Consider the following 13,486-nt stretch of genomic DNA (forward strand, 5'->3'; position numbering starts at 1 on the left):
ACCAATACTAAAATTGTTATCATGATAAAATAAAATAAATCAGTCGATAGGGTACACCATCCTCTACAGCTCTCACAACAACGGCAAGCAGCCCCCGACTCTACTATTTTCCCGTAGAAAAAGTACTGCGGAGTGACTGCAGGGATATATAGTTCTTTTGTCAATACACCCAATGGATTGTGGCCTGGTGATCGACATCAACACAGCTTTACGAAGCATGGAAGAGAGCGTTGGAATAGTTACGCTACCTACTAGCTAGCTACTATTTGCGAATGGATTGTGGCCGCCTGGACGAACGTATAAAACTCAGCGTTTTCAATGACTCATTTGGACAATTGTTCAATTTGGACACAGAAAATGAGGACTTTGATGGATTTGTGGGTGATGATGACGTGAGTACATTGTAAAATGGCTAAATAAAGTACAACCGAACTCAGTTTTGCTTCCGTTGCCTTTTTAAAAACGTGTTTTTAGCGTGTGGGTGTAGGGTGTATGTTTAAGCTGGTGTATGTTTTGCCATGCCTGGCTGCGTCTATAAAAACGGTGCGTCCTTTGTGTGTGTAAAATACAGAAATAGCACTCGTTACTGAAACTGCGGCTAAAAATACGATGCGCTGTATAGTCGTGAAAATACGGTAGTTGTCCTCATCCTTGAGTTCAGGGTGTATTGGCGCCCTTCCCAGCTGACCTCGGCGGGGGCAATTCCGCGTCTTTTCTTTACCTAAAATGAATATTGTTTCATCAACTATTGCGGTTTCTATTCTATTCTGAGTACTCTGAAAAGAAGCCAATCAAATAAGGATTTAATCCTGGATTACTTCCAGGTGAACCCCAATATACTCATGGCTACTGGTATATTCCATTCAAAATAAACCATCCATGCACACAATTAAACTCAATGCCCTTATCCCTGTAACATAAATCACTTTATTTTAGTGCAAAGTCTCAGTTTAGAACAAGAAAAGCCATCTACACACCGCCACAACCACGTATTTTATTCCTAGCTGTCTGGAATGCGTGGTTGAGAGTTTGTTTTGATTTTGCAAGAGGCGGTTTGGGTACGTCTTCAGAAAATACATGCACGTCAATATACAGTTCTTTTAACCGTTGTAAAGTCGATTTACATTTGTTTGTGTGAATAAGACTGTAAACATTTTCAGGTCTCTGGCCTCATGTCTCTGACCCTGTGTTTCATCATTTGGTTGCAGGTTTACAGCTGTGCCTGTTGTGTTAGTGGTCAGCTAACTTGTGATTAAACTGACGACTTCTGACAACTGAAGGCATTTTAAAACCATGGTTAAGGAGGAAGCAATAGACTTGATGATCCCGATGGAGAAAAAGTCATCCACCGTGAGTGACAACTTGATATTTGAGTGGCTATGAAATTCCTTTATTCATCCATCTTCTGTAATGCGCATCTTTGCAAGGGTTGCTGGAACCTATCCCAGCTGACTTCGGGCAAAAGGCAGACTTCACCCTAGATTGGTCACCAGTCAGCCATAGGGCACACAGAGAGACAGATGACCATTCGCACTCACAATCCTACTGTCACCAACGGCAATCGAGCCCGCACCGAAGTGAACCACTTCACCATCAGGTGCACGAATTACAAATTGATTTTGGATCAAGTGGCTTCAAATGTGGTCCGTTTAACATTAAAACGTACGACTATAGTTGCAATCCTTATCTGGCGATGCACAGTCAGCTCAAATTCCCACTGTAAGTTTAAGTTTAGATTACCAAAAGCATGTGGAAAAGAGTCCAAGATGTCAGATAATGAGCAGTAATGCATAGCCAAGACAAAAGAAGAGCAGTAACTGCATCGTTTTATTTGCTGAGTTTGAAAATGGAGGGACAGGCAAACAATAAGATTATAGAAGGATGGAGAAGAGGGAGCAAATGACCAGCTTGTGTTTGTCAGTGTGCCTGCTTTGAGGATGTCTGCAAAACCTCTCAGCTGAAGATAAACGCATCCACATTTCAATGACAGCGCTTTAATTATACACTTATATGAAAAAATAGTGACTAGATTGACAAAAAGAAAGGATTTGGCAAAACTTCAACCTCTAATCAAGCATTAATGCTCATTGCAAAAATTAAGCCCTATATGTTAGGTTAGGTTAGAACTTTATTTCATCCCGTATTCGGGAAATTTCTTGGTTGCTGTAGCAAGACAGATACAAGACACACAAGATATTGTAGACCTAGTTAAGAAAAACTGGAGCCAACTAGCCGACTATTACTGACAAACATTTAAATTCACAGCAGAAAGATAAAAAGAATGAAATGAATGAAATTATGAAAAGATGTTTGGGCGGTGATCTGCCTCCTACTGGCTGACTGAAGGTAAGTGAAAGACAGTGAGAGGTAAGTGATCCGCTCGGGGGGGTGATTTGCGATGTATCCATAACGGCAGAATGCCAAATTACGAGTCCGAAATTATCACTTATTTGGGTCTTTTGCCGAGAAAACGCACCTTATGGAGAAGCACTACCGATTTCGTCATACGCAGTTTCTGGGTGTGATGACAATTAGGCTTTTGTTGTTGATGATGACGACAGGGCCTATGTCCGATTATTATTAAGATCTCGGACTTGTATCATAGTCAATGGCAGTGAAAATGTTCATTATGACCGACAGCTGTAAAGGTTTTCTTGTAGAATGTGCCAACCTTCTAAATGACATTATCTCACCAATGACTTTCTTGACATGAATGTCTTTCATGTGCTGTTTCAGGCGATTAACGATAAGCACCACAAGTGAAAGTTATCATATTTTCCCCTAATTCTAGGGTACTGTAATTTTAGTCACCTTTTTGTTTATTTTTTCATATTTTAGCTGATTCTATGCTGGACATCCTTTAGATGCGGCTATTTTTTCTTCATATTTTCATACTTTTTTTCATTGTGACAGCCAGGCAATGAAGACTGGAATAGATTTCATAGTGATTATTGAGATTGAGTTTGATACACAAGTTAGGTTGTTATGTTGCATTTATATTGACTCTTTAGCCTATTATTCTCCATTTTATTTTTATTCCTGTAAAGCAAGGGTGTCAAGACTGTTGGTTCGCGGGCCGTGTTAACGTCAACTCGATTTCATGTGGGCCGGACCATTTTCGATATAATATTAAGATTTTTTTTTTTATAAATGGATTAAAAGAACTGGATTAAAAGCCCTGAATATTCAGTTTTTTATAGATCTAAAACAATGTTTATTTTAGCTTTTTTAATATATTTTGAGATTTTACGAAATAATTTTTGAACTTAAAACACAGAGAAAATTGATTAAAAAATTACAATTATTGATTTAAAAGGGGGAAAATCAGAAAATTTAATATACATCTATACTCTTCATTTTAATTTGATCCTAAAACAGAAAGTCAGCACTCATGATTTACTTTCCCGGGCCAAACAAAATGATGCGGCGGGCCAGATTTGGCCCCTGGGCCGCCACTTTGACACGTGCTGTAAAGAGTAATCTTTGTCCTTGGTCTATGATAATCATTCATTTTGAACACCTCTTAAGGGACACCTCAAATTGGTTGCCGGCCAATCGTAGGGGACAATGAAACAGACAATCCCTCACGCTCACAATTACACCGGGGTGGGAATCGATACCAGACTGCCCACACTGAAGTCAGGCGAAAGAACCACTGTACCATTTTTTTTTTAAATTGTGTGCATTTTTGGTAGTCAATGCAACTTATTGGCCGTAAAAAGCAATTGTTCACTCTCTCCCTGTGTGTGGTTATAGAGCCCTCCTCTACCCCTCCCTGTCTGTGGTAAATTGAATAACGTCATCTTTTAAATTCATGATTTCACCTCTAGCTGTGGGCTACGCCATCATTATCGCCAACACACCACAGAGTCCTTCACCCACCGCCACTACCCCTAACACTTTTGTGTGACTTCAAATTATGCTTTGAGAGAAGCAGGTATATACACCTTACACTGATAAAAAAAATAGCCACTGTAAAATGAATACCCCTCAATTAAACATTTTTACGATACTACAATGCTAATTACGTAATTGCGCTCCCTTTAATGGAATCTTGCCGCCGTCTGTGCTCGTTTGTTCTGCTCGTGAATGCTAACTGACGTTGTGCATTGTAAATCTTTGCATTTGTGTGTTACATTCCTGACCTGGTAGGTGGGTGCAGCTAGCGTATTCCGCAGCTTCACTATGTTAGACTTGGCCGGACAGGAAAGAAGCGAGGCACCAAGGTAAATATTGCGGACTATAGAAAAAAGAAAAGAAAACTTGGATAGTGTTGTTATGAGAACTAGAAGTTGAAATATGCAGCAACAGGATGGCAAACATTCGCACATACGCATGCATGTTCCCTATCCATGTTGTCCTCAGAAGGGTCACGGTGGTGCTGGAGCAAATATTCCTGGGCAACTAAGTGGCGTTTTACACCCTGGACTGGTTATTGATCAATTGCAAGATACACATGCAAGTGCATGTAGTAAGTCACTACACACGCACATTTTTTTTCTCAGTAGAATTAATAGGACTCGATGTCTGACAATCAACTTCTATTTGTTTCCCCTCGATCGATAGTAAACAATCTACTTTGTGTTGAAATAAGTCTGTTTCCTTGTCCGCTCTAACCATGAAAGTAAGCCAAATTCAAATGTGCTTTTGACTTTTTAATATATAAATAGCCTGAATGTATACATTTTAAAAGCGCTGAGTTTTGTGGCAGCCCAAATTAGCTTTCTATTTGGCATTTGGTCGTAAGAAATGATAGTAATCTGTGTGTGTATGGAAAATATGGTTGTTAAATATGCAGTCAAAATTTATTGGAATTTAACTTATGTCCAATCAAAATTTGACTCCCAGTCAAAATGTTGTTTTGCTGTCAATGGAAACTAGGGTGTTAAATAACGTTCCTTTTTTCTCAATTTGCCTTTCAATCAAAAGCAAATTAATAATTGCTATTTTTTTCAGGTTTTTTTAGTCTAGCCACTTACATTTAAAGTCACACACACCTAGTGTCCTTAAATAACTTTAAATACTGACGTTGAAAGTGTGCAGGCTTTTGTGGGCTTAGCCGGAGTTTAAAATTAAGTACGTCAAAGCAAAGTGTCGAAAGAACAATCGATTGTGGGATTGTGGATCCTTGCGCATGGAAGTCATAGGAAAAAAAAACAACGACCACTTCCAAGTCACACAATGAGAGAAGTTTTGGGGTTATATGTCATACATCCATCTGAATCCCACATACTAAATCTTGCAAAACCTCACTAAAGAATAAGTCCAAATTCATCTTTATCCTATTCTTTTCTCCGTATGGTCAATTTCCCAAGTGGGATTATATGTTTTGTTGGCCTATTCCTGCAACTGGTTGGCAGGAACAGTGTGTTTAGAACACTGGATGTGACAAGGAAGCATCCAAACAGCAGCCTCTTCTTTCCCCTCAATTAGGTCAGTTGACAAAATGATAGATTTAAGACTGTTAAGAGTGTTAGTGTATTTTTACAAACTGTGCTAAATAGTGATCATGGTGTTGATGAGCACAAATATTTTAAATATTTGGGTTCTGAAAGGACTGCCGAGTGATTAGCGTGTCGGCATCACAGTTCTGGGGTCCAGGGTTGGATCCCAGGTCGGTCCTCACTGTGTGGAGTTTGCATGTTCTCCACGGGATTGCGTGGGTTTTCTCAGGGTACTTCGGTTCCCTCCCACTTCCCAAAAACATGCAGGGTATGTTAGGAGCAGCCTGCTATTGTTTTTCCCGACTCTCGTTTGTCCCTCCTGCCTTGCCGTTGTGTTCGCGCAGCTGCGCGTAATTCGAAATTAGTCCCTGATGTGTCTATTTAAACCCCACTGAGTTTAATGTCATTGTCGGATCGTCTGCCTAAATTCCCTTACCATGCATCCACGGTACCTTGTTCCTCGATTCCACGTGTTTTCCCTAGTCCGGTTTGGTTTCATGTTTTGTTTCCCAAGTCCTTGTTATTTTGCAAGCTCCCTCCTAAGTTATTAAAGTTTTGGTTATGAGCACAATTTGCCTTGTCCTCACCTGCTTCCCCGCGATTGGGTCCTAATCCCTCCTACCTCGCCTCGACGTCTCCCGTGGACGTAACAGGGTAGACTGGTTGAACACTCTAAATTGCCCCTAGGTATGGGTCTGAGCGGGAATGGTTGTCCATATCCTCGTGCCCTGTGATTGGCTGGCCACTGATTTTGGGTGTCCCCTGCCTGCTACCTGAAGTCAGCTGGCATAGGCGCCAGCACCCCTTGCGACCCTTGTGAGAAAAAGCGGTTCAGAAAATGAATGAATTAGTTCTGAGAGCAGGATTCCCATTTTCACAAATAATGTAATGGAAACAGGATAGAAGAATAAATCACATTTTCTTGTCTGTCATAATATCCTTTATGCAAGATTTATCTTGGGAACTTTTAAAACAGTAGACAACTACACCCCATTTTAGAGTCGCGTCAATTCCCCCGTGAGAAATCTCTTGGCAATATTAGTGAAAAAAACTCTCCTTTTTAAAAAGAAAGCAGCTGTGAGTAGAACCAACTCCCACATCTGTCTCAGTTAATTTGCTTATAAATTAATAAGCGTTGATTCAACCACATAGTCGTAAAAAAACAAATGTATGATGTCTAAATGTAGCTTTGAAACTGCAAATAAATGAAAGTAGATTTTGATTTCTTTAAATAATTTATTTTAATTTTCCACACATAAGCAAATAAATCTCTGAGGAAGTGTCAAATTTACAGATGATATAATTTCAGATCACTTTTGTAAAATAAAAGTGTCCTGTAACTTATATTGCATTGCCCCCTAACATTCAAAAAACATAAGCCCACGTACAAGAAAAGCAGTATTTTACAACTAACAGGTTGTCAGGTGGTTTATTATACTAAAGGTGGGGGAAATCGTACAAATATACAAATATTGTGCACAAAAATTCTAAAAGTATTTTTGAGCATCCCCTAGTTTAATGCCATTGTATGAAAACTACCAGTTAAAAAGAATAACAATAACATAAACCCCAAATGTAAAAATCATAAAAACAATCAAGATTGGATTCATTTGTTTGTTTTCTGTTTTGCTTATCCTATCAAGAGTCGCGAGGATGCTTGAGCCTCACCCAACTTGGGTGGGCGACACTCTGAATTAGTGGCCAGCCAATCACAGGTCAAGATTGGACAATGTGAGAAAAATTGTGATCTCTTTTGGGGCCAGCTCGCCCAGCCCTACTTATGAGTCATTGCCGATGTAACTTGTGTTTTTCCGTCCTCCTAAATGAAAAGAGCAAACCATTTTACAGCCATATTTGACAGGAACAACACATTTGCAGCAAATCGTCATTTATACCTTCAATAATATGGACAACATTTTGTTAGTTCAGTTGTTTTCGGTCTGAAAACTGTTTTGGACTTATTTTTACATGCAAAACCGATTCAGTTTTTGTTAGTTGACCTTTTACTATCTGCACACACCTAGCCATATCCTTTCTAAAAACAGAAGTTTCAAATAAACATTGGGATTATGCATATTTTGTTTATATTTCATTCTTTTTTAATACCGTAAAACAAGCACAGTGTTTCTTATAGAATAGTTTAAGAAAATGCGGTACTATAATTCAAAAACTTGACGTGAGAGAGGAAAATTGAAGTCGGTTTTGGATTTAGCACCCAAAAAACAGCTGTCAGACCGATAACAAAAATTGTGGTTACCAGTATAATCAGCAATGTGTGAGTATGATGTATTTTATTTAGTAAAGTTTTAATCACATTTAAAAACAAATATTGATTCCGAAGAAATCCAACTGAGAAACCTTCGAATCCTTATACCATAACATTGTTATGAATCACACTAGAATTTCTAAAACACCTTTTACCTCTTTGCTTAACAAGTATTGAAGTCTGAGACGTTTCAAACCATCTACGTGCCGATCAAAACGATGCCAAAATAAGACGATTCTGGACTCCATAATACTATATATATATAAATTTGCATGGCATTAAACAAACATAAATTGTCCCAGTTTGACATACTGTCCAACACAAATACAACATGTTGATGTTGACGGCAATATTTACAGCCGTGAGACAACAACCACCAAAAGGCTCCCAAAGGCGGACAGTGGTGCGTAACGTCTGTCTTTCATCCAGTCTGACCCGACGCTTCCATCATGCCATAAACTGGCACGCTAAGGGAACAGGATGACATCACTAGTTGTTTTCACCAACTATCTTAGTCATTCACTTTTTTCACTGTCTTTAAATAAGTTTTCTAAAGGAAATACCTGGGGGAAAAATAGGCGTTGAAAAAACGAGTATAAGAAATAGCAAGTTAAATTTCTTGGCGCTGTAGATGAAGACGGGACATAGAAACAGTTGTGTAATTTGTGAGTGAGTCAGCCTAAACCACACCGCATACTGAGGTACACTTGCTTGACCACCTGGGGAAACAAGCCAGCCCAACAGGTTGGATTACAGGATGTCTTTCTGTTTTTGCAGACATTAGCTACATATTCACTCATTTGGGGTCAAAGCCTCTTTTGGAAATTCGCTAAATTTACCCCATAATTCACAGACGTATTTTTTAGATGTTCTTTTTTCATCCTCTGCTTTAAATATCCATCTGTCGTTTTTACGCATTTTGTCTTATTGAGGGTCAACCATGAGCTGTAAATGGTCTCATCTGACAACCAGGCAAGATACAACCTCTATTGGTCACCACTCATTCATAGGCACAGTATATTTAGTCAAACAAGCACGCACACAGATTCATACCTCCATAACTAACATCCATGTTACATACCAACCTTTGCTCCACAAGCTGCAAAAGGCCCCTCGAATAAAGTGAATTATTATATTATTACAACTAGCCCTGAAATACATAATAACATAAGAATATTAATCTATAGTTTCACAAGTAAAATATACCATTACAGCTGACAAGTATACTCGTAAAACAACACATGCAAGTGCAAGTGAAGTACCTTACCATGCTTTATCAATCAAAAGCTACCTCAATTGTATAAAACGCAGTAAAGTAAACAACTGTTACACATAAAAAAAGCATTGAAAAAGAACATGTGACCCAATCCGGTGCTTGCTGGGCTGCTTGTGTGCTTTGAAGCCCCCCACCGGCCTCTCCGCTGCTGCTGATTAGGTGATAGGACAGTTTAGGAGGATCTAGGCAAGGAAGATGATCTTTAAAACCTCCAGATTACTGATTGACTGTGCGGTAACCCCAGTCTCAGTCTGCAGAAGGTCCCCACCTTGCAGACTTCCTGTGTGTGGCTCCAGTTTTTTTACCTAGGTCTACAATGTCTTGTGTGTTTTGTGTCTGTCTTGCTACTGCAACCAATAAATTTCCCGAATAAGTTCTAATCTAATCTAATTAAAAATATCAAAGACATTACCAGGTATCGCGAAAATGTGTTTAACCCAAAGTTATGTACACAGTAAATGAAAAAGGTAAGTTGTTAGTTCTACGATGGCATAAGCCTATCTTTTAGTTTAAACCATGATTTGAGGCAGTGGTTAGAGTGTTGGCCTAACAGTTCTGGGATCGAACCATCCCATTTGGGTCCCTACTGTGTGAAGTTTGCATGTTCTTCGAATGGCTTGCGTCTCTGACTCCACTAGCAGAAGATTGTATCACAAAAAAAAACTGAGAGAAAAGCAATGGGTCAACTGAGATTTAAATAAGCAGTGGAAACTAGGAAGTGTGAATGCTAATTCAAGTCTGGCAACAACAAAGTTGTTCAGATCTTGTTGTAGGTGTGCAGACAGAAGAGTTCAGAAGGGCAACCGAGGACTAGACGGCCGTCATGGCAGCAGATTAGAGTGAACGTTTGGTGAACGGCCTGTGAAGAGAGCAGATAAGAGCTTTTGGCGTGGGCCAGTGACAGTGCTGGAGATTCGGAAAGCAGCCTGGCATCCAACAGTACAACTGTAAAGCATGACGGTGAGGTGGCAGGAGGCTTATAAAGTATAGGAACACTGAGGTGGCTTTGAAGGAAGGCCAGACCAGTCGGTTGGCGCAGAGGGTTGACCAGACTGTTTGCAAGGAAAGATCAGGAAAGGAAATGTCTGAGGAAGACCACTGCACTCAATCTGGCCCGTCCGTGGACTGTGTGGGTGCAGTTTGTGGTTTGTTGCTGGAGGCCAGGTGTGAGGCTGTAAAAACCAAAGATGGATAGTCGAGGCACCGAGGAGAGACCAGCTCATTGGCCGCACTTCAACGATGCAAGTCGGCATTGTGTCACTCTATAGCTTAAAATGAACACCTGATGGATCTTAATGTCTTTGTAAGAAATCTTATTAACTGACCGCTGAACTCAAAGACTTCATTTAAGAGATGTCATCTCTTGTTGAGCAATGAGCGGCCATTTCGGCTGACTGATCTGATGCTCGTGGCAGCATTTTTGGCTTCAGTCAGTCAATAATCTGATTCATTCATTTTCCATAGGCTCCAGCACTCCCCGCAACCATAATGAGGATAAAGCGGTTTAGAAAATGAGATGAGATGAGAATAATTTGCTCAGTGCTTCCAGTAGCAACAGCCATACATACTGCATTTGCATAAGTGAACGTACGTATCCACCTCACACTCAAACATTACAGTCCAGACAAAACATCATCTCTATCAGAGTGCATCGTCATGAAGTCCTTATTAGTTATCTCCATCCTAATGTTGATCTGACTGTCTGAGTCTCGCTGATTCCTAGCATGGACTGCTCGCCTATTCTTGTTTGTTTACCATTGGCAAAGCTCAACTCTCACTCAGCTATTCTGCTCTAGCCAAATGTGATTTTTGGATTACATAACTCCCAGTTAGACACCATAATCTTACTCCTGCATGGACCTCAGCATAATTGGGCCATTGAAACATTGTTGGCTGTAAAGCTACCGCTTAAACACTATTATACCGCAGACATGTTAGCAAATAAGCAATAAATCAGAGTGATCACTTAAATTAACTTTGTTATTTTACCTCTGAGGTTGATTTTCTATTGATAACCACAACCATCACGGTGCATGAGAACACATTCTCCTTTCATGAATGTAAAGGAACCTTTCCAAACATCCCCCCCCAAGTAAATCTTCAGTGTTTAGTTCTCTCAATCCCTCCATCATCAAGAATTGCTGCTCGTGCCTTACCACAGCGGAATTATGGGGCCTAAAAGTGGAGTGCGTTCACTGAGTGAATAGATAGATGGATGGTGGTGAATGTGTTTTATATAATTTGCTGCAGTCAAATGGTAGTGAATATTATCATGTACCTGCTATGAGCCAGGTTCAGTGTCCCCGTGCCAGGCTTCATTCGCCCTGCCTCTGTTTACCCCTCGGTGTTTTTTTGCCTTCTCAACTGTACTGGTGAATCATGGGAGTTGGGGAGTGAGTGAGCTAATACTTTGGTCTGAATAAATGATGGGGGGAAAAAGAGGGCTGATACATATGAGAAGGGAGGAGAGAGGGCAATTGGGGAGGGAGTCGGTGGGTGAAATGAAAGGGTGGAGGGAGGAGAGGTAAGTATAAAAGACATGCTCACAGGAATTAGTCAATATTCCTGGGGAAAATAGACTAACTGATATACCCAACACTCCTCACTCTACACTTAACTAACGGTGAGTACATTAAGGGAAAATGTGATTTGAATTGATTTGATTTGTGTCTAATCAAACTTGTATTTTCATTTTTTTATATGCCCTGTGGTATTGAAAAAAAAAGTTTTCAGTTATGTTTGTTTTTTGTATGTTTGGTTTTTTTTCTGACATGAGAAAAAATTCATGTATTTTAAATATGTCAACAAATTGGGGTAAATTTGCTAAATTATTCTTGATTCAAATTAACACAAAATGTCCATTAACATGTTTTTTTTTTCTTTTTATGTAGACATTCTAAACTGCTGAATTCTTGTGAGCCACAAACCCCCCAAAAACCCTGTGACTAGCGACTAATAAACTGTGCAGACACTTAGGTCAGCAATTTATACACACGTGCATGCAGATTCTTTCTGATCTTTGGCCTGCAGACTTGCTGTTTCTGTGCCCACTGCTGAGGTTTTAAAGTGGAGCCAAAATATGCCTGAGGGGTTCGTGTTATAAACATTCTGAGAATGTATAAGCATGTGTTAGAGTGCCCTGTGGGTGTGTGGGTGTGCTCACTGTATAATGAAAGCAGCTATTGACAGTGAAAACAGGGTGGCAACTGAAACTGAATCTTATCCAAATCCCACAAAATCAAGGGATGGATGAAAGCCCCTCTCCAGTGCAGTTATGCAAATACGCCATCTTTACTTAAGGATATGTCATGATAAAAAAGTGTTAAACACAACTAATAATTCTGTTTGCACAGGTGATGAATCCTTGACAAGCAACCTTTTCATGACTCAGCGTGCCAATTGAAGGGAATTTCATAGGAGGGTGTGCACATGCGCACTTCTTTATAGCTATCATCTATTTCTCTTTTAGTTGGTACTGCTGCGATAAACACCAACAACTTTTATGGCTCTTCCTCGCCGAGTTTTGAGCTGCAAAGCCCTTCTTGTGGATTGGCTGTGGAGTTGAGGGTTTTCAGTCTGGCTTTATAAATACAACTTAAGTTACTATATTGGTCACATTTAAAACGTATACCGCCTGGGAAAGACGTGTCTATGTGATGCCATTATTATAGAGGTCAGGATGGGGAAAATTTGAGAGAAGTCAAGTCATATCAAATCATTCCAACTGAAAGACTAAAGGAAAATCTAATTTCTTACCTGGGGCAAAAATATCAACTCGGTTAATAAGTTTTGTTTCTTTTTTTTCAGAAGAAACATCAGCGATGAAGAGCCTTATTCAGTTTCTGGCACTCTGTGCTGTGCTCTCATTCTGCGCCTGCCTTAACAGGGGTAGAGCATCCTTCTCAAATTCAGGTAGGACCCACCTACCCCCCCCCCCCCCCCCCCCCCCCCCACACACACACACACACTCTTCTATCATTATGTGATACGTCCATTTAAAAGTTCGCAATCAATCCAATCTGTGTGTTTTTCCTCTAGACTCCAATGAAAGTACAGAATCCAATGAAGGTAAATACATGTTCAGTTTCTTCTGTTCCCTAAAATTACTTTTAATGTCAGCGCCCAGTTGTGTGGTTTAAGGAAAATGGGTGTTTTTGTTAAATCGGGGGAAAATTTGTCCTTTCAGATGTGTTTGTGGCGCCGAGGCGAGCAAATACCTTCATCAGGCCTCAGAGAAACAACGGATACAACCTTCCAAGAGGAAATGGCTACAGCAGTTATTTAATGAGGTAAAATGTAAATGTCTAAATTAGGCCTGGCCATTATGAACTAAAAAAAATGCAGATTTTTTTTACACCGGAAATTGGATTTCTGTTTTTTGGGGGATGTTTTTATCCACCAAACAATTTTACTGAAAAAAAATTAAATCAAAAGACGAGTTTACCCATTATCGGACATGCATTGGCTGCCATTTTGAAAAATCTATTCCAGTCCAAATGC

At 39.9% G+C, this 13,486-nt stretch overlaps 1 protein-coding gene across 7 annotated transcripts in view; it reads left to right on the plus strand.

Moving 5' to 3' along the window:
- mgp (matrix Gla protein) overlaps window positions 1-13,486 on the plus strand; it is a 37,956-nt gene that overhangs the window by 23,267 nt on the left and 1,203 nt on the right. For 4 of the 7 annotated variants that reach the window (XM_077619592.1, XM_077619596.1, XM_077619597.1 and 1 more), the window contains 4 exons: window positions 1,209-1,350; window positions 12,794-12,898; window positions 13,025-13,054; window positions 13,173-13,275. In XM_077619592.1, coding sequence (XP_077475718.1) covers window positions 12,808-12,898; window positions 13,025-13,054; window positions 13,173-13,275 — 224 coding nt within the window. In that variant the 5' untranslated portion in view covers window positions 1,209-1,350; window positions 12,794-12,807. Of the gene's footprint in view, window positions 1-1,208; window positions 1,351-11,481; window positions 11,610-11,877; window positions 11,963-12,793; window positions 12,899-13,024; window positions 13,055-13,172; window positions 13,276-13,486 lie in introns of those variants that run through there. The other 3 variants (XM_077619594.1, XM_077619598.1, XM_077619593.1) reach the window with 3 other exon arrangements.

Source organism: Stigmatopora argus, chromosome 14 (assembly GCF_051989625.1).
Source record: "Stigmatopora argus isolate UIUO_Sarg chromosome 14, RoL_Sarg_1.0, whole genome shotgun sequence".
NCBI lineage: Eukaryota > Metazoa > Chordata > Actinopteri > Syngnathiformes > Syngnathidae > Stigmatopora > Stigmatopora argus.